The sequence below is a fragment of the Myxocyprinus asiaticus genome, chromosome 8, assembly GCF_019703515.2.
Source record: "Myxocyprinus asiaticus isolate MX2 ecotype Aquarium Trade chromosome 8, UBuf_Myxa_2, whole genome shotgun sequence".
Taxonomy (NCBI): Eukaryota; Metazoa; Chordata; class Actinopteri; order Cypriniformes; family Catostomidae; genus Myxocyprinus; species Myxocyprinus asiaticus.
Window position 1 is genome coordinate 54,555,462 of NC_059351.1, and position 21,669 is coordinate 54,577,130.

At 38.2% G+C, this 21,669-nt stretch overlaps 2 protein-coding genes across 2 annotated transcripts in view; one reads left to right on the plus strand and one right to left on the minus strand.

Annotated features, from left to right (window-relative positions):
* Positions 1 to 4,096: 4,096 nt before the first annotated feature.
* On the minus strand, positions 4,097 to 5,662 carry LOC127445085 (microfibril-associated glycoprotein 4-like). The gene is made up of 5 exons (XM_051704850.1): positions 5,550 to 5,662; positions 5,230 to 5,436; positions 5,041 to 5,137; positions 4,776 to 4,943; positions 4,097 to 4,557 (listed from the first exon to the last, which is right to left on the minus strand). Exons 1-5 carry the CDS (start codon positions 5,595 to 5,597, stop codon positions 4,304 to 4,306), a joined length of 774 nt encoding a protein of 257 aa, XP_051560810.1. The 5' UTR covers positions 5,598 to 5,662; the 3' UTR covers positions 4,097 to 4,303.
* Positions 5,663 to 8,944: 3,282 nt separating this feature from the next.
* LOC127445084 (protein GPR108-like) overlaps positions 8,945 to 21,669 on the plus strand; it is a 13,131-nt gene continuing 406 nt past the window's right edge. Inside the window, exons 1-18 of the mRNA XM_051704849.1 lie at positions 8,945 to 9,158; positions 10,905 to 11,021; positions 11,106 to 11,156; positions 11,237 to 11,322; positions 11,469 to 11,551; positions 12,046 to 12,170; positions 12,254 to 12,316; positions 14,314 to 14,415; positions 14,621 to 14,754; positions 14,905 to 14,980; positions 15,318 to 15,391; positions 15,670 to 15,787; positions 15,862 to 15,992; positions 16,079 to 16,122; positions 16,235 to 16,284; positions 19,950 to 20,033; positions 20,454 to 20,575; positions 20,664 to 21,669. The exon at positions 20,664 to 21,669 is cut by the window's right edge and continues 406 nt beyond it. Of these exons, the coding sequence (XP_051560809.1) occupies positions 9,069 to 9,158; positions 10,905 to 11,021; positions 11,106 to 11,156; positions 11,237 to 11,322; positions 11,469 to 11,551; positions 12,046 to 12,170; positions 12,254 to 12,316; positions 14,314 to 14,415; positions 14,621 to 14,754; positions 14,905 to 14,980; positions 15,318 to 15,391; positions 15,670 to 15,787; positions 15,862 to 15,992; positions 16,079 to 16,122; positions 16,235 to 16,284; positions 19,950 to 20,033; positions 20,454 to 20,575; positions 20,664 to 20,745 (1,632 nt within the window). The 5' untranslated portion in view covers positions 8,945 to 9,068 and the 3' untranslated portion in view covers positions 20,746 to 21,669. The remainder of the gene's footprint in view (positions 9,159 to 10,904; positions 11,022 to 11,105; positions 11,157 to 11,236; positions 11,323 to 11,468; positions 11,552 to 12,045; positions 12,171 to 12,253; positions 12,317 to 14,313; positions 14,416 to 14,620; positions 14,755 to 14,904; positions 14,981 to 15,317; positions 15,392 to 15,669; positions 15,788 to 15,861; positions 15,993 to 16,078; positions 16,123 to 16,234; positions 16,285 to 19,949; positions 20,034 to 20,453; positions 20,576 to 20,663) is intronic.

Here is a 21,669-nt window from a genome sequence, read left to right on the forward strand (position 1 = left end):
AAGTTCTGAGAGGAAGAAAACGAATACATTACATTTAAAGGTACACAAAAGGTCCTTAGGGCAGTGGTTCTCAACCAGGGGGATGGGACCCACTATGGGGCCTCAGCACACTTCCAGGGGGCCTCAAGATCTCTTAAAATTATTTAAAATATGATAGATTATTATAATGTTTATATAATTATTATAATTCAACTTGCTGAACATGCTAATAATGTAATAACTGCCTTCAACCGCTTGCTTTTTAAGAAGAATATACAGTTCTAGACATTTCTGGATTCACATGCTTTAAGGAAATATCTTATAAATATCTAACAGCCTACATGGGGGCCTTCGGATATTTTCTCCGACAATGGGGGCACTTGAGTCAAAAAGTTTGAGAACCACTGCTTTAGGGTACAATTATCTACCCAAATAATTGTATATGTTATGTACACATTTTTCTCCAAGTGTAGCACAGATCTCATCAGAGATAACAGTTCTCCTTGGTCTTCATCTCCTCTTCTTTTTCTCACTTTTACTATTCTTCTTCCTCTAATCTTAGTACTTTCATTGTTTGGACTGAAAATCAAGAAACTCAATGGACTGTTGGTCTTCAAACACTACACTCTCAAAAAAACAAACTACCAAACCATACCTGTATAAGGGCCGTCACTGGGTTGGTTCCCCCTTAAGGGCCCCTTATTTGTACATATAGGCTATGTTCACACAGTCAGTGTTTGGGACCACCAAACAACTGCATTTACATATAGGAGTGAGTCTTGAAATGTCCTGTTCATACAACAGCTTACAGTGGTGGTTGGAAACTGTCTGTATGAACGAACAACCGAAGTCACAACTGTAGTCTAACCACTATAACCTTAGTGACGGTGACTAAAATATGGTGACGTCCATAACACCGGCATGTCTTAACACACTTGCAGGCTCTGAATGCTTTTTAACTGAGTTTAGAGCACAGCATCTGTAGCGCGCAGCTTGTGCCCGCGAGAAGCTCTGGTGGAAGACATCAGCTGGATCTTCAGATGATACGGCTCATTGCCGAAAAAGCAGTTGTGAGTCCTGAAACTTTGCGGATATCAGTTTGGTTATAGAATGCAGTTGTCACTCTGGTAAATAACCGAACTGTGAGTGAACGTAACCATATTAAGCACTCAAATACAGGACTGACAACCGTATTCTGCTGCTCTGTGAACATGGCCCTAGTTAGAGTTTTGGGTTCATAATTGTACCCTTAAGGAGAGAAAAAGGTACTGTGCAGGTATAGTTTTTTTCCCAGACGACCAAAACATGAATGCACATTTAAATAGGTCCTTGTGGTACAAGTATGTACCCAAAATGATTTAAACACAAGAAAGGTCCAAGAAGTTTCCCCTTGAGGGGTACCACCCCAGTGATGGCCCATTTACAGTATGTACCTTAAGCGCTGATTGGCTGGTTTGACAGAACTTCTGTGAGTAAAAGCACACAGGACATTTTATGAGTCCATCTGGAAACAGAGTTGTGTTTACAAGGTTCCAGGATAACACAAGCAATTCTGAGGATGAAATGATCACTGGATTTGCCAAAGTTTGCCAGGTTAGTGACATCAAATCTTTTGAAGATATTCATAGTTTTGTTTGAGATACATAGTAGCACGTAGAGTAGATCTCCACGAGCAAGATGCTTTATATGTCGTTTCGGCAGCTCTTCCTGTCTATATGCAGTGCTTCTCAATCGGAAGACTGCAGCCTAGTTAGGCTGGATATCTCAGCTGCCATGTCATCAAGCACCGTTGAGGGACGTCTCAATTGTGAGGACCCTTGGTAGGCAGTCCCATTTTGTGTCATGACTGCTAAGCCGGAAACCTTTATGACGTAGCCATGTGCACTTACTAGACCATCTCATTCTAGCGCTGAATGCTGACTACAGCCTCAGAAGGACTGGTCTAGGAAGGAGACAGTCTAAGCTTTCTGATTGAGAAGCACCCATGGGTGGTTCTTGGCCAATTTAAACTGCTGGACAGTCAAGCCCTTTGCCGTTTTGGTTACACGAGACTATGTCGAGTCTAGCTGAGTGATGACGCTGTGTTGAATTTGCAGGGCTGACTGTGACGATCAGGATCCCAGATGGTTATTTTGGGTCTGATCTCTCAAACTCTCTAGCACCACCAATTGTTCAAAATATCACTCAATTCACCAGATCTTCCCCAAGTTTGGGTCAGATAATGTTAAAACTTGGTAATTTGATAACTCATTATTGCCGCCATGCCCTGAAGGTACCTTAGCAGTTTGGTGGCAGCACCGCCTGCTGATCAAAATGTCATAAACTGGCCAAAATACATTATAACTTTGGACCATCTTTGCATGAAGTCATGCCTTTTTTACTCCATATCTATTTATCTGGTAGCCTGCAGAATACTGGGATTTCCAACGGTCCTCTTCTTGGATCAGTTTCTCTTTCTGCTTTTGTGTTTCCTCATCATCAGAGTGTGATACTCCAACACTTTTGACCAAACATATTGTTGTTTACTATTGAGGCTGTGAAGTTCAGACTGTTGGCTCATACACAATTACATTTTATTTTCAGCCAAACTATTATCAGTATGAAACCATCTGTAATGATGAAAACCTTCTAAGTCATTCTTGCATTAAACAGTGATGTTGAAATACAAACTATTGCTACTTTGCAAACTTTAGGACAGTCATCAGTTAGTCCATTTACCAAATTCACACCATTTGTGTGTACATATACATTGAAGATGGAACCCATGCAAAGTTCATGCATAAGTACACTATAATAATAATATCGCCCCATGTACTCAATCATACTTCAGTAGACTCCAATAGTTGTAGGGCAAGACAGCAGTGTGTGATAGAGACTGAGTAACTGGTATGATGTTTGACAGTGACCCTCAAAACAGTGATGCTTATTGTGTCTTTATTGTCAACCATTTAAAATTTCATTAGTGTTTCTGGAGAACAGTCTTTAACCCCAGGAGTCCAATTCAAGTTACTGTTTTGCTTCGCCTGTAGAAAATTCAGCACCAGCGTGGCCTCCAATCCAACTTTCACGATCAGGGGATTTCAGGGACTGGAAACATGCTTTAGGAATGATCAAAGGACTGGAAAAGCATGCAAGGTCTAAAGAGCATACGTCATGCCTGGCGTTGTGGATGGACAAGCAGTACAGAAGCTCAACTGGGACAGAGAATGTCAGCATTGTAATTTGTTGCGTTAATGACAACTTTGAGGTTGAAGAACGTCTTGTATCTGTTGCCACCACAGATTATGGTGATGCTGCAACCTTGACCAAAATATAATACAGAGCTTACAAAGACCTTTGAACTTGAAGAGTAGAACAGATAGTATAATTTAAAATATAATTAACTGATTGTAAAAGTGAGCAGTTCCAGTTTTGAAAACCATCTGAAATGAAAACCCTATTTTTTTTCATGCAAGTCATTTTGTATTATGCAATAATGTTCAAGTACAACTGAAAATACTCTGCAGATGTTAGTACGCTCATCTGTTGGTCCATTTTACTTGTTTTGTAAAGTAGGTTACCATAATGATGATTATTACCCCATGTTCTCGATCATATTTCAGACTCCAGCAGAATAATGAATAATCTTGCCTCTCTCAGTTGTTTTCTAAGAATGTTTAGGAACTTCATTTAGTTATTTTTCTGTTTATGTCTACAAGACAAAATACCATGTTCTCTATCTCTGCATCTATGTGTTTATGAAGTGAACATAAATAGTTTGAACCGTGTCTCTAACATCCATTACCAAAGAAGTGCGGTGTATGATAATACTATGTTACAGTGATGGTATCAGATGGTAATACCTCTGTACTTTGATATATGCCATGATAATGAAAGTCATGTATCACTGCATTTAGATGGTGCTAAAAAAACTTGGTAGAGCGGTTGAAGTGGCTGAAGTGGTTGAGCACTACTTCTTGAAGAAGTGATTATTTTACAACTGAGATTCTTGGACCAATATTTATTTTTATTTTTTTCTTAAATTTACAGTCTATTTAAGTACAGTTTGCAATAATTCCTCATTTAGTGTTTCTAATGTTTGTTGTGGAGATTAACAAACATCTGTATACAGACTAAATGGATTCAATGCATGAGTTTATTGAAGATTTTGGAAAGAGTTGATTCATTTTAATACTAAAATAAATGACCAAACCAAAGAAAAACAATTACTGATTTACTCAGTTACAGAGTTGAGAGAACAAAAACCTTAAACATGAACATTTGCCATAGAATTATAACACGATGTTTGAGACTCTGTGAAACTCTGTGATGTTTCTACAGCAACCTAAGACACACTTCTGATCTTCATACTGATCGATTTCAAACCATTATAATTGTTCTTCCAGTGATACCAACTATCTCCAATGGCAAAATGAGTGTTATCTTCTCCCCATATGTACACACCATTGGGGTTTGTATAGTGACAGCTTGTGTACCAAAATGCCCCAAGATATTCACTGGCACAGTTTTTTCCATAGGAGTCTTGATCTTTGTCAAAAGTGGTGAACATCTGTCCATTGTGATAGGTCAAAGAGTCACCTGGAGAGAGGACGAGCATTCATTGGCGACATTAACATCTTATGTCTAGAAATAACATAGAAACTATAACAGTCTAGATCCAGATTAAGAAGAATATCATATTGAAATGTAACTCAAGGAGAACGATTTGAAAGGCACAGGAACAAGTGCATATTTACTCAACTGATAAGTTTGAACTGGAACGTAATAAATCAGTTTTCATAATGAAACTGTGTTACCTGCCCCTCCATTTTTGAACCCTGAAACATGCAGTCGATACCCATCTGCTTCAGAGTCCACAGAGAAAGACGAGTACAGAGCATAAACTTTGTTTCCTGTAAAGTCCTCCATGTCCACTCTCAGCATGTAGTTCCTGTTACGTGTTAGCTGGTACATGTTCTCCAACCCTGTCAGAACACACACATTAAAAACCCAGAACCAAATACTGGACATCTGCATCAACACTTGTACTGTGATCCAACACACACTGTTGTGAATGCTTACCTAGCCAATACTCGCCCTCAGTGGCCCCAAAACCTCTTTTGTACTCGTTCCATGGACGATAGAAATTAATACTACCATCCATTCTTCTCTGGAACACCTGAAATACAGTTACAGTATTTATCAACATGACAACATGTTTGCGTGGTAAATATATGTGCATGTATTGTGTTTAAAATCTCACATTCATACCGTCCATCCTCCTTTATCATCATCTGCACCAGTTGAGACCATGTCACAGTACACCCAGACAGAAATGTCACCTGCCGGATAGATGGAGTAAATGCCACTGACCGTTTGTCCTTTTTTATAAATCTCAGAACAGTCAACAGGCTTGAATTCATCACCGACCACACTTCCCATAAAAACAGAGAGCAGAACAGCAAAAAACACCATCATCTAGACATGAGACAGAAAGAGAGACACAACATAATCAAGATGAAAATTGTCTATATTTCTGAATGTCCAGACTGACTAACGGGTGAATGCTGAAGAATAAAACAGTAACTTACCGTTTGTGTTGTGACTGAGTTATCCAGTCTCAGATGACACGAACACATTTTTAAATACTGGTCAGATTATCAGGCTCCTCCTCTGTGTCACAGAGAAAACGTACATTGTGAAACCATTCTGTGTAAAGATGAAATGTTAATTTCTAATCAGTTAAGATATTACATTTTGTGCAATATAAACTCTGGGTGAAGCAATCATTTTAGGGTTTCTGTTTAGTGGCCTAGTAATCAAATATCATAATCATTTCTTTATTTAAAAAAAATTTTTTTTTTGCATAAGCATGTAATACATCTGTTAGTTTCTTTATTATAATCGTTCTTCTTCTGCATCTATTTCTGTCTTGGAGATTGTGGCAGCCCATAGAACATTATGGTAAAACGTTGTGAAATTTGGCACACTGTTTGGGGACAGTCTGAACTTTCTTAATGCCAATTTTTGGGTTGATCTCTCAAACCCTCTAGTGCCACCAACAGCTTAAAATTTTACTAAATTCATTGGATTGTCCTAAAATTTGATTCAGACAATCTTCAGATCATCCTGGTCAAAAGATATTAAAAGCTTTCCTGTTAGCAAAGCGTGATGCTGCTACACTTTTGGCCAAATATGTGTACCATTGAGGTCCAGACATTAAAAGAAAAGTTCTCCCAAAAACAACCCTCATGTTCTTTCAAACCTATATGACTGTCTTTCTTCTGAACACAAAAGGTGAAAGGTACTACGGTATATGGAAGGACAAGTTATCTTTATTTTCCCAGCGATACTCTTCCTAGAATTCCAGTTACAGAACTTTCCATTTAATTCTTACTAGTAAAAAGTTCAGTTAGAGAGCTCTACAATTTCATTCTTATTAGTAAAAATGCAATTACAACGAGTAACGCTGGGGGCATTCAAAGCATAATATATCCCTTTTTAATATCCTGCACTTTCTTGCACTCAAGCATTAAATTCCAAATCTTCTGAAGTGATATGACTTTGTGTGAGGAACTGACAGACATTTTCAGACTTTGAATTATTTTTATTTATTTATTTTTTTCGTCACTTTGGAGCTTCACAGCCCCAGTCCTTGTTCACTTTCATTATATAAAAGAGAGGATATTATTATAGATGAGAGAATGTCATATTGGTTTGGAGTGATATGAGAATGAGATATTTGGGTGAACTATCCTCAGAATAAATGTGCACTTTTGCACATTTTTTGGATGTTGTCTTGGAGTTACACTGACCCTTCGGGGCATGGCTGTAGCTTCATTTAAACACAATAGTTTTCAGTTACTGATGCCATTGTACAAATTCACTATTGACTTCATGATTAATTTAATCCATGAGTATAAGTTTCCTATAACAGGGCAGTTACTGAGATTAATGCTGCGGTCCATTAAACTTGGAAAATCGTTGAAAAGTGCAATGGAATGCCACTTGAAGTCGGACTTCCAACTTGGAAACTCGTGCGGAAAAGTGTGTGACCTCACGCAACCATGTCGGCACCCAGGGACATGTACAAAGTTAATGATAAACATTCACTTTTATTAAATAATATCCATCAATGAGTCAAAGTTCTGACATATGATAATCTGCAATTCCAAAGGTTTGCAGAGACAAGTGTGTAAAACACTAAATTATACTGCTTCTATTCTAATCCTACACCTGTACAACAAATGCTAGCATTGCAGTATCCAGTAGCGGTTTTAACCACCACGCAAACCGCGCAATTGCATGGGACCCCGGACATCGGGGGGCCCCGCCCCCAATAGGAAAGTTCCACAAAAACCGCTTGAGGGGTGGCATGTCACATGTTGTTCTGTTGTCAGCACTCTCAGAGCTTTGCATGTTAGAGGTGCACCGGGTTGGGTCAGTTTTTCAAGTAGGACTTTTAGTTCGGGTTTGTAATTTATGAAAAAAATATACAGGCCTTACGAACTTGTTTCGCGAATGGATGAGATAGGGGCCGTTCATACCGAACATGTTTTTTGCCCGCATCTGATCTGCTTTTCCATTGTTTTCCTGTGTAAACACGTGCTGGACGAATGTTTTTATCACCGTATTGTGGAAAACTGGAAAACATGCATTAATTAACTCTAACTAGATTTTTATGTGTCAGTAAACATTTTGAATGTACTTGGCTACAGTGGCTGATAGGATCAATTTAAAATTATGATTTAAATCAATTTTATGTTATTTTTTTAAGCAAAACGTTTTGAAATGGGGCCCCGGGTTGACTGGAGCCTCAGAAATCATAAACCCGTCCCTGGCAGTATTGTTTATCAATTTGGTTGCTAGTAGTTGTTTTTGGTGACAGTTGAACACCTGCTAACCTAACGGTAGCATTGCAGTTTTGGATGTTTATACATCATCTTCCGAGCATCTGGCAATGGAATGCTTTTATGGTCGGAGATCTCAAGTCAGACTTTCCCACATCCGATTTGGAATGGAATGCAGCATAAGCGAGAAGCATCAAAGTCCCTTTTGAGGCAAGTCAGTCCACTCTCAGTCATCTTTGGAAACTATTGTGCAAGTGTGACGCTTCTGTTCAACCCGCTCCGTACAGGACTCGAACTGCCGTCTCCAGCATGGGAGACAGGTGCGCTAACAAGGAGGCTAAAGGCTACAGCCTCTAGTGTCAGTCGCTAGTGCACCTCTTGAGGTCAGGAGAGTTTGGTTCATACACATTGCACAGCTATCTATCAGCTGGTCACCGTTACACAAGCGATGTAAAAGTGCACCTCCTTTCTACTTGAATGGGCAAAGACGGAAATCTCCAAAACGGTTGGTTGAAATCAGCAGTAAAATCTGACAACACTGGAATAATAAATTGTGCTTCTATAGCTCAGATTACGCTAAAAAACAAACAAACATTTCATGCTGGTCCAGCTAATGCGCATGCGTGTTCTTGAGTTAACTGACATGTTATGTCTGCACTACCCAAAAGGTTATTGGCTTGTTTACCTGTGAGGCCAGACTTTATTTATTGGGTGTTCCAGTTATTTTAATATAAACAGTCCACTTTGGGGCTAAACAGTCTTTGGCAGTACTTAGCTTGTCATCATATGATCCAACATGGCAGCCCCCATGAGGGGACCCTCTCTACGTAGATCAGAACAGCTTTACCGATATGACTGGAGTCTTCATCTCAAGTGAGTGGTCGTGATTTTATACATATGTTTAAAAAATTAAAACTTTTTTAATGAGGAACAAATTACTGTGTGCACCTTTAAAGTCGTCTAGATTTCTTTTGAGCACAAGCTTTTAGATCAAAGGCTTCTAAGATCACAAGAAACATTGATTCAGTCATCTATGGATCGATCTATCTGATACGGCATGTTGATCGCGCGTCCTCCCGTCAACAGGGGCCGCTGTGACGCGCCGCGCGTCTCCGCCTCGATGACGTGTACGCGCTCACGCGTCCCGGAAGTAAAGGTGTCGCTGGATAGAGTTTAGAAACAAACTGGCGATCAGATGAGTGAATGCCAATCATTTTAACGATAGATTGATGATCGATAGAGAGCTGATTGACAGTCAGCATGATGACGATGATGATGAAGATGTGTCTGATGATTTTAATAGTGACAGTGTCTGACAGCAGCGCGAGGATCCATCAGCTCAAACTCAAGGTCTGCTGCAATTATTTACTCATTTAATTCACATATTTCATGTTTTATCTGACTTATTTCACTCAGATTCACTTATTTAATGATTTACTCATTTTATCTCATCTCATGTTACTCGCTTATTTCATGATTTTGCGTTTTTACAGTCTGTTCCTGTTTAAACAGCTAAACATGTTATACACACATCAAACAGTGATATTAACGTAAAATAAATCATGAATAAATAAGTGTCAGTAATCCCAGTTTTACATCTTTTCATCTGGAAAGCATCACAATCTAATTTACATCTGTTAAACATCTTAAAAAGATCAGAATTACCAACATTCTAAATCATAAACGTCTTATAGACATCTTATAAACATCTTATAAACATCTCCTGAATGTCTTATAGACGTATTGCAGATGATCAAACAACGGGCCGCAGACAAATAACAAAAAAAGTTAAAATGTTACAACCATTTGACATTTTTCATTCTGAAATCATGAGATTAATTGCAATTTATTTAATTGTTTTAACAGCCATAGTAAGAAATAAAAACAGAAATTCAAATAAATCGCCATATAATTTCTTATAATATGAAACAAGTCTTATTTGTAAGAAATAATGTTTGTAATTCACTTTTGCCTACATTTATATTTATTGTTTTATTATATACTAAGGATGTCTGGGTATCTCAGCGAGTATTGACGCTGACTACCACACCTGGAGTTCGTTAGTTTACTAGTTCGAATCCAGGGCATGCTGAGTGACTCCAGCCAGGTCTCCTAAGCAACCAAATTGGCCCGGTTGCTAGGGAGGGTAGAGTCACATGGGGTAACCTCCTCGTGGTCACTATAATGTGATTCTCGCTCTCGGTGGGGCGCGTGGTGAGTTGTGCGTGGATGCCGCGGAGAATAGCGTGAAGCCTCCACACGTGCTACGTCTCCGCGGTAATGTGCTCAACAAGTCACGTGAAAAGATGTGTGGATTGATGGTCTCAGATGCGGAGGCAACAAAAAAAATTTTTTAGGGGTTTTTATTTTCTAATTTTCCCCCAATTTGGAATGCCCACTTCCCAATGCGCTCTAAGTCCTCGTGGTGGTGTAGTGACTCGCCTCAATCCGGGTGGCGGAGGACAAATCTCAGTTGCCTCCGCGTCTGAGACCGTCAATCCGCGCATCTTATCACGTGGCTTGTTGAGCGCGTTACCGCGGAGACGTAGCGCATGTGGAGGCTTCACGCTATTCTCCGCGGCATCCACGCACAACTCACCACATGCCCCACCGAGAGCGAGAACCACATTATAGTGACCACGAGGAGGTTACCCCATGTGACTCTACCCTCCCTAGCAACCGGGCCAATTTGGTTGCTTAGGAGACCTTAGTGGAGTCACTCAGCACGCCCTGGATTCAAACTCGTGACTCCAGGTGTGATAGTCAGCGTCAATACTCACTGAGCTGCACAGGCCCCTAAAATAAAAAAAAAAAACGATTTTATTTTATTTTATTGAATTACATTTTTTCTTTTGGTTTATACGTCTAATATTACGCCAGTTTCAGAAAAATGCACTGTCAACTTAATAAAAAGTAAATATTTTCCAGATAATATTTTCATAGTTTCTTTTGGCTTTAGCATTGTAACAAAATAAAAGGCAATTATTTAATTTAGCAAACAAGAACAATAATATCATGTTTACTACTTTCCTCACATAGGGGGTCTCTCGTAAGTTTGCAAACCCCTGCAGTAACACTCTGTTTCTCTCTCTTCAGAATGAGACGCGGTTTGTCGTGCACTTAAACACGTTCGGTTATTTTGCTAACGGCACTCTGGATGTTCACCTGGTGTCGCTGCAGCTTCCACAAGAGAAGAGCGACTCCAAATACCCGGTGAGCTGTCTGTCTGTCTGTCTGTCTGTCTATTCATTTATTTGTCTGTCTGTTGTTTCTCTAATGTTTTGCCGTGTGTTGCAGGTTGGCTTCAGTCTGGCCAGATCTCGAGTGAATGGAGTTCTGTCGTACACCGTGAGTATCTGTGACACGTCTCTCTCTCTGTCTCTCTATCTGTCAGACGGTGCGTTCATGTGGGTTTGTTGTTTTGTCAGGCGGAGGAGGCTGAGGAGTGCACGCTGACTAAGAGCAAGAGTGAAGATGAGCTCATCCTCTTCATCATCGATACTAAGAACCTCAGGTGTGTTCACCCCTGAGAACAAGAGCCCAAATGTAGATTTATCTCATTATTTCATGATTGATCTCCTTTATTTCACGTATTTTATTTTTTAGGGTGTGATTGGATCTAGACTGGGTCATAATATTAATATGAGTGTGTGTGTTTAGTGTGCTTGTGAAGGGTTTCGGTGATTCTGACAGTGTTCTGGAGGCTGAAATGATGCCGGAGAAGACGACAGATGGAGATAAAGGTGAAACACACGCCTGTCGCCATTAGAGTTTAGAGTTTTTAATTTAGTTTTTAATTTACTTGAGTTTTAGTTTTCACTGTATGAATGTTTTAATTTTTCAGTGTTTTCTAGTTTCTATATATTTATTTATTTTAGTATTTTAAGCATGCCAAAGGTAATGCGTTAACTGATATTATTGAAATATGTTTATAGCGTTACATTTCTCATGGACGTCTAGCATTATTGCAAACTGTTGCATTTTACATGTTTAAAAATGCGGGTTGTAAAAGTTTCAAATAACATACTGTGTATCGAAAGACCATCATGAAAATACTTTTTTTAGTTCAGTTTCTGGTTTTTGTTTTTTTTAGAGATTTCAATTAACTAAAGTATTTTCATTAAGTTTATAGTTTTCATTTACGATAACGGCACATCTGAACTATGGAGTTAATGGCATGCACACGTCTGCACTGTGTGTTTGTTTGAAGAGTGTTGTTGATTCTTATGTTGTTCAGTGAGGAGGAAAAGAGAGGAGAAGGCTGTAAATGGAGCAGCGGGTGACAAAAAGACGGAAAAACCAGATCAGAACAAAACAGACACCAAATTGACGGCTCCCATCAGCGTCCATGTTAACCAGCAGGTACATGTGTGTTTGTGTGCTGTCCTGTAAAGATGCAGTTCTTTATAACTGGCAACTGAACTGAGTTGTGTGACATTCATCAGGTGGCGAGTGTAAACGGGAAGACACTGATCCTACAGAAAAACGGAGAATCCTACAACTTCAGCGTGAGAATCATGAAACACACAGTCACACAACAGCCCTTCTCAAAACCACAACCCACTGTTTCTCAAAATACAGACGACCCCAAGTGTACATTATAAACACTAACACTACCTACTGAATTTATTACATCACAGTACTAATTTCATTAATATGCACAGTGTTGAATTTAATTAAACACACAGTAATACATTTATTTGAATACAAAGTACTGAATTAATTTAAACGCACAGTACTTAATTTATTTAAATGCACAGTACTGAATTCATTGTAATGCACAGTACTGAATTTATTTAAATGCACAGTACTGAATTTATTTATATGCACAGCACTGAATTCATTGTAATGCACAGTACTGAATTTATATGCACAGTACTGAATTTATTTAAATGCACAGTACTGAATTCATTGTAATGCACAGTACTGAATTCATTGTAATGCACAGTACTGAATTTATTTATATGCACAGTACTGAATTTATTTAAATGCACAGTACTGAATTCATTGTAATGCACAGTACTGAATTCATTGTAATGCACAGTACTGAATTCATTGTAATGCGCAGTACTGAATTCATTGTAATGCGCAGTACTGAATTCATTGTAATGCACAGTACTGAATTTATTTAAATGCACAGTACTGAATTTATTTAAACGCACAGTACTGAATTTATTTATATGCACAGTACTGAATCCATTCAAATTAGCTGTACTGAATTTATTTAAATGCACAGTACTGAATTCATTGTAATGCACAGTACTGAATTTATTTAAATGCACAGTACTGAATTCATTGTAATGCACAGTACTGAATTTATTTAAATGCACAGTACTGAATTTATTTAAATGCACAGTACTGAATTTATTTAAATGCACAGTACTGAATTCATTGTAATGCAAAGTACTGAATTCATTGTAATGCACAGTACTGAATTCATTGTAATGCACAGTACTGAATTCATTGTAATGCACAGTACTGAATTTATTTAAATGCACAGTACTGAATTTATTTAAATGCACAGTACTGAATTTATTTATATGCACAGTACTGAATTCATTGTAATGTGAAGTACTGAATTTATTTAAATGCACAGTACTGAATTCATTGTAATGCACAGTACTGAATTAATTGTAATGCACAGTACTGAATTTATTTAAATGCACAGTACTGAATTTATTTAAATGCACAGTACTGAATTTATTTAAATGCACAGTACTGAATTTATTTAAATGCACAGTACTGAATTTATTTAAATGCACAGTACTGAATTTATTTATATGCACAGTACTGAATTCATTGTAATGTGAAGTACTGAATTTATTTAAATGCACAGTACTTTATTTAAACACACAGTACTTAATTTATTTAAACGCACAGTACCAAATTCATTGTAATGCAAAGTACTGAATTCATTGTAATGCACAGTACTGAATTTATTTAAATGCACAGTACTTTATTTAAACACACAGTACTTAATTTATTTAAACGCACAGTACTGAATTCATTGTAATGCAAAGTACTGAATTCATTGTAATGCACAGTACTGAATTTATTTAAATGCAAAGTACTGAATTCATTGTAATGCACAGTACTGAATTTATTTAAATGCAAAGTACTGAATTTATTTAAATGCAAAGTACTGAATTTATTATAACACAAAGTACTGAATTTATTTAAACACAGTACCTAATTAATTGTAATGAACAGTACTGAATTTATTTAAACGCACAGTACTGAATCCATTCAAATTAGCTGTACTGAATTTATTTAAATGCACAGTACTGAATTTATTTAAATGCACAGTACTGAATTCATTGTAATGCACAGTACTGAATTCATTGTAATGCACAGTACTGAATTCATTTAAACGCACAGTACTGAATTTATTTAAACGCATGGTACTGAATTGAAATATGAAACCACTCTCACAGCACTGAATAGAGTTTGCTGACGTGTGACTATAAGACAATAACGGCATGTGTGTTTTCTCGCTCTGTCTCAGTTTCGTCTCACTATGGGTTCACGGTCTCAGGGGCTTTACAATCTGAACTTCCACAACTGCCATAACATGAGAGCAGGAATGCTGAGTCCGTATTCTCTCCATGTAAGTGTTCCTGTAGCTCCAACAGCACCGCTGAGGTCATGGGTTAAATTCCCAGGGAATGCATGAACTGATCAAATGTGTAGCTTGAATGAAATATTGTTCACTTTGGATAAAAATGTGTAAATGGAAGCACAGCAACCTGTGTCCGAGAGCCTCAGCATCATGTGTCAGATGATGAGTATAAAACTGTGTGTGTGTGTTTTAGGTGGAGATCACGGAAAAGAACCCTAACGGTTATCTCTCAGCGGCTGAGATTCCTCTGCCACGCCTCTACATCTCCATGGCAGCCATCTTTTTTACCGCCGCTGTTGTCTGGACATACACACTGCTCAAGTATAGGTACACACACACGTTTAGCTGTTCATATGAGACATGATCTGAACTAGAGGAAAACTGCTAAACCTGCATGTGTGCAATACTCTGCTCAAACAGTCAGAATGATGGAAATGTGTCAGAGAAACAGGTGATGATTATGGGTGTGTTTTACAGGTACAGTGTGTTTAAGATCCACTGGCTGATGGCAGCGCTGGTGTACACTAAAGCTGTGTCTCTACTCTTTCACAGTGTGAGTACAAACACTCTTCTGTTCGATCAAAAGAACTGTCATTTCAACCATACTATTGCTATTGTAGCCAAGAAGATTCAAAATGCAAGAAATAAAACACAGTGAAATATAACAATACATGGTAATAAACTGCAGTATTGACATACATATATTTTTACTAAAGCATTTCGATGTAGGAAAAATACCACGTAGTACTTTCCGTGAACATTTTTGAAGTATTTGCTAGTGGCGAGACATGGAAGTGTAATACAGTGAGTGTCAAAACATAAAGAGTGTTTCGGAAGTGTCACGATTCTTCATATTCATGTGCTGTTGTGTTTGTTTGTGTTTCTCTCAGATTAACTATCACTTCATCAACTCTGAGGGTCACCCGATTGAAGGCTGGGCTGTCATGTACTACATCACCCACCTGTGCGTATCACATATAAGACTAGTTTGAATGTTTTTATGAATACATATTAATATTAATTAATTAAAACATTTGTATTACTATTAAACATATTAATAAAACATTTATTGATAAATTAATAAAAATATATGTATACAATTTTATAAATACATCTTTAATAATAATAATAATACGTTTAATTGTAATGCGCTTTTCTCTTACGCGTCTTCTCTTATTTAATAATCAATTTAATGAACAAATGTTGTATTCATATCTGTCCATCAATATATGGATGTCTCAGGTTGAAGGGCGCTCTTCTGTTCATCACTCTGGCTCTTATTGGAACGGGTTTCGCCTTCGTTAAATACATCCTGTCAGACAAAGAGAAGAAGATCTTCATGATTGTCATTCCTCTGCAGGTGTGTGTGTTTTGAGTGTTGTTATGAGCTTGTATCAGTGACTGATTGATTGATTGATTGATTGATTGGTGCAGGTTCTGGCTAATGTGGCGTATATAATCATCGAGGAGACGGAGGAGGGAGCGAGTGAATACGCTCTCTGGAGGGAGATCCTCTTCCTGGTCGATCTCATCTGCTGCGGTGCCGTTCTCTTCCCTGTCGTCTGGTGCGTGTTTATATACGTGGGTGTGAGACTGTATATTTGCTGATATTTGTCTAATTGAAGTCATTTTATGACTCTGTGTTTAACAGGTCCATTCGTCATCTACAGGAGGCCTCAAACACCGACGGCAAAGGTGTGTATATGTGTCACGGTCTCTCATTTCTGTTCAAGTTAATTATGCACCAGAATGATTCTTTGGCTAAAAGATCAAATGTGTGTATGTGTGTTTGTGTGTGTTTGTGTAGCTGCAATGAATCTGGAGAAGCTGAAGCTCTTTAGACATTATTACGTTATGGTGAGACATTTCATTTTTTACATTTACTCCTAAAAAGTTGTAGTTGATCCATTTAAGTCGTTACTTTCTCCTGACCTCTTTTAGTTTGCCCTTGTTTAGTGTAATACTAGAGGGCGAAACAAATGATACATCGGTATGTGAAAGCAGACGCTTTTAGCATTGAAAAAAAATGTGTTGGATTTACTCAAAAGCATGATGCAAAATGCTGCCTATATATTTTAAGTAAATTCAACTTATGGTCATTTTATGTCAGCATAACTAGAAAAGGTTTGTTAGATGTACACAAATGTATCAGTTCATTCAACTTTATTCATTTAAAAAGGTATGTCACGAAGAAGATTTAATGTCATTTCAAATGAACATTTATATTACAGTTTCTACTTCATTTAATTGGCTCAACATAAAATAATGACTGCGGTCAGTCATTAAACGTGATTCCCCAAAGTCCCTTTATCTGCACTTCAGCTGCACACATTCACATACGCATGGAAAAATCACATGGATTGAACAGGATCCAACTTCAGCAATGGGAACACTAATCATCCTAATGATGACTTTACACGAAATAATTAATTACAGGAAAACAACATCAATAATACTAAAAAATAGTTCAAATCTCCATTCCTAATAACAACTAATTAAATACCCCAATTAGTCCCTTTTAACCAAACAAACATGCTTAAATTGTTCAAGCACAAGGGATTATGGGTATTCCCCAAAACCTCAGTTCTGTACTTCATCGTTTGAGTTAGTAGCACTTAAAGTCTTAATTTTATGGATTATAAACCAAAGAAGTTCAAGGAACTCACAATTATTAATTTACTTTATGTATCACTCTAAGTTCACCTTATAATTGATATTTTGTGTTGCAGACGTAAATGCTAATTAAGTAAAGCTAAAAAATCTGTACATTTAGAAGTAGAAGCGATTTATTTTCACCCGTTAAAGTTGTTGAGCCAAATAATCGTTGTTGTTTTTTTTTTTGTCAGTGTACACAAGCTCGATTTTCTACATTCCAAAATGTGTCCGTGCGCTATTTATAACACAACGCAAGTGCGCGTTGCATTCTCAGCGTTGCCATGAGGGGGCGCTGTAGCGAGATTAGTCCAAACTCTCCGCTTCTTCTTTGAGTTTTCTCTTTCAAGTCAACTACTGTCATGACAGTGCAACAGTTTGAAAATAATTCGGCATGGGTTCCTTCGGGATTTTCCTATAGGGTTTTATAATGGGAGTTTTGGAGTAAAATCAGGCCTGTGGTAAACATTACTTGACGATACGTGGACGTTTTGTTCTACAACATCTGTTACACTTTTTTATATATATATATATATATATATTTATACAGTTGTGCTCAAGTTCGCATACCCTTGGAGAATTGGTAATATATGTACCATTTTTAAAGAAAACATGAGTGAGCAGGCAAAACACATTTCTTTTATTTCTTCATATTCATATTCAACTGTAGGTTATAACAGAATGGCACAACCATAAAACAAAACATGGCAACAAAGAAAAAAATGAAATGACCCCTGTTCAAAAGTCTGCATACCCTTAGTTCTTAATACTGTGTATTGCCCCCTTTAGCATCAATGACAGCGTGCAGTCTTTTGTAATAGTTGTCTATGAGGCCCCAAATTCTTGCAGGTGGTATAGCTGCCCATTCGTCTTGGCAAAATGCCTCCAGGTCATGCAAAGTCTTTGGTCGTCTTGCATGAACCGCACGTTTGAGATCTCCCCAGAGTGGCTCGATGATATTAAGGTCAGGAGACTGTGATGGCCACTCCAGAACCTTCACCTTTTTCTGCTGTAACACTGGAGGGTCAACTTGGCCTTGTGTTTAGGGTCATTGTCATGCTGGAAAGTCTAAGAGCGTCCCATGCGCAGCTTTCGTGCAGAAGAATGCAAATTGTCTGCCAGTATTTTCTGATAACATGCTGCATTCATCTTGCCATCAATTTTCACAAGATTCCCCGTGCCTTTAGAGCTCACACACCCCCAAAACATCAGTGAGCCACCACCATGCTTCACAGTGAGGATGATATTCTTTTCACTATAGGCCTTGTTGACCCCTCTCCAAACATAGCGCTTATGGTTGTGACCATAATCTTGTGGCTGAAATCTTTCTTGGTCTACCTGACCTTGGCTTGGTATCAAGAGATCTCTGAATTTTCCACTTCTTAATAAGTGATTGAACAGTACTGACTGGCATTTTCAAGGCTTTGGATATCTTTTTATATCCTTTTCCATCTTTATAAAGTTCCATTACCTTGTTACGCAGGTCTTTTGACAGTTCTTTTCTGCTCCCCATGGCTCAGTATCTAGCCTGCTCAGTGCATCCACGTGAGAGCTAACAAACTCATTGACTATTTATACAAAGACACTAACTGCAATTTAAAAAGCCACAGGTGTGGGAAATTAACCTTTAATTGCCATTTAAACCTGCGTGTGTCACCTTGTGTGTCTGTAACAAGGCCAAACATTCAAGGGTGTGTAAACTTTTGATCAGGGCCATTTGGGTGATTTCTGTTATCATTATGATTTAAAAAGGAGCCAAACAACTATGTGATAATAAATGGCTTCATATGATCACTATCCTTAAATAAAAAACTTTTTAAAAAAGTTTTTTTGCATGATAAGTCATATTTTCAAATCAATGCCAAAATTTCACAATTTCTGCCAGGGTATGCAAACTTTTGAGCACAACTGTATATATACCTCAAACATGAATTTTGAAGCAATATTGAATTGCACTCTTTTCTTTTTTTTTTTTTATTATTATTATCATACAGTGGCTTCAAAATTCACGTTTGAGGTATGAAAGTGTTTAATAGATGTTGTAGAACAAAATGACTACGTATTGTCAAGTAATGTTTACCACACACTAGATTTTACTCTTAAGTTGAAAACCCCCACAGGAAAATCCAGAGGGAACCCATGGCGAATTAGACTTCCGGGTTTGCCTACAAATTGACGTCACGGCTGAACAGTTCGATGTCACCGAAATAATAACACATCCGGTTTAATGTCACAGACGTTTGGGGGGGCCTGGGTAGCTCAGTGGTAAAAGACGCTGACTACCACACCTGGAGTCACGAGTTTGAATCCCAGGGTGTGCTGAGTGACTCCAGCCAGGTCTCCTAAGCAACCAAATTGGTCCGGTTGCTAGGAAGGGTAGAGTCACATGGGGTAACCTCCTCGTGATCGCTATAATGTGGTTCGCTCTCGGTGGGGCGCGTGGTGAGTTGAGCATGGATGCCACGGTGGATGGCGAAGCCTCCACACGCGCTATGTCTCCGTGGCAACGCGCACTACAAGCCACGTGATAAGATGCGCGGGTTGGCGGTCTTTACATGCGGAGGCAGCTGGGATTCGTCCGAATCAGATTGAGGCGAATCACTATGCCACCACGAGGACTTAAAAGCGCATTGGGAATTGGGCATTCCAAATTGGGTGAAAAAGGGTAAAAATCTACAGACGTTTGAAGGAAACTCTATCGCCCCCCTTGAGTTCTGAGGTTTGTTAACGCAGTAACCGGACCGCGCATTTGCAATGTGTTGGTCAGGCGCTCGCATCTGCGTTCAAGTAGTGCATAGAGTATGTTTCAGCCTAAAATAATAAATGAATATATTACTATATCAAACTAAACTTTCTCTCTCTGTTGTCAGATCGTGTGTTATATCTACTTCACACGGATCATTGCTATCCTGCTGAAGGTCACCGTGCCGTTCCAGTGGCAGTGGTGTCAAGAGGTCTGCACAAAGCCAGTATTTCAAGACTAAGTTTTGTTTTGCTTTTCAGAATCAGAATGAGCTTTATTGCAAGGTACACTTACACATACAAGGAAATTGTCTTGGTGACAGAAGCTTTCAGTGTACAACAATACAAAAACAGCAGCAAGACATAGATAATAATAAAAACTAATTATACACATACGTACAGACACACACATACATACACACATACACATGGGTAGTGCAAATCTAATACAATCTGTTATGTACAGTGCAAATGTTTTTATTTATTTTTTTCAGAGGAATGAAATGGCAGATGAGAACAATTCAAATGTAAAAAAAGCCTCGTAGTGCATGGCACTGTGTTCATGTCTTAAATTGTGCTTTAAAAAACTTGTGGAACGATTCAAAATTATATTAATATTTGTGTGTTTGCAGTTTTTAGTGGAGGTTTCCACTTTGATCTTCTTCGTCTTGACGGGATTTAAGTTTCGTCCTGCATCAAATAACCCATATCTCCAGCTGCCTCAGGATGAGGAGGACCTAGAGATGGATGAAGTGTAAGTGTGTCTCGCTTTCTGTCTCGCTTTGTCTCGCTTTCTGTCTCAGAAAATTTCGGTGTGTGATATTCCGTCTCTCTGTACACAGAATAACAGAGTCGGGAGCGCTGGAGGGCATCCAGAAGGTGAAGAAAACGTCTAACGGCCGAGAGCGACAAAGAGAGTTGTGAGGATGACATCGAAAAGGGAGGAGCCTGGACTCTTAAACTCCTCCCCTTCCCCGAGGTTGTTACCATGGAAACCACAGCCTCACTGTGCAAGTGTATAAGACGGAATGGAAAATAAAGCACATCAGACATGATTTTTCCTCATGAGGACGTGTGGAAAGCGGTGCCACAGATTGAATCTCTTCGCTTTGGTTTACAGTGATGATATAGTCATTCATTTTTTTGTGCACTCGTTTATTCTTTCATTCCAAAGATTTGCAATCATTTTACTGAATATGCTCGGAGCTTTTGATTTGTGTGATTTTATTCTTCTTTTAATTCCTTCTTTATTATTTAACCGAAGCAGCTGCGACTGATGTTGAGATTTCTGACTTGATGCTTTTGTTTGTAATTAATGTTTATTTTTTGCTTTATTTCTTGACATTGGATCCCGAAGATGACCCTTTTAGTTCCATTAAAAACTATTCATATGTAATTCGCACAGGAACAGCTGTAAAACATTGTGGTTGCCGAGACATGGATATTAATTACGCAGAAGATTTCGTAAAAGTTTCTCTGTATGAAACCTGAGAAACAAACACGAAATGCGTTCTTCTGCCTGAGACAAATAGTATGTTTAAAGTTGTTTTGCTGTACAATATCATTCTTTATTATGCAGATGTATGTTAACGTCCTGAACGCGGAGTCAAACTTTGCCAAGACGTAAACTGCAACCGTTTCACCATAGTTAACCATAGTTTTCTCTCACTTTACCATAGGTACTTCAGTTATTGTTACTATTGTGATGTATTTGTAACATGTAATCCTGTTTTCAGAATTTTACAGCATCTTTTTGTTATTTCATTTAATTTAGTTTTTGAGGATGGTGGTATTTTTCTAATTATTTTGTGTTTGTCCTCTTGAAAAGGGTGCTTTATTTGGTTTTAC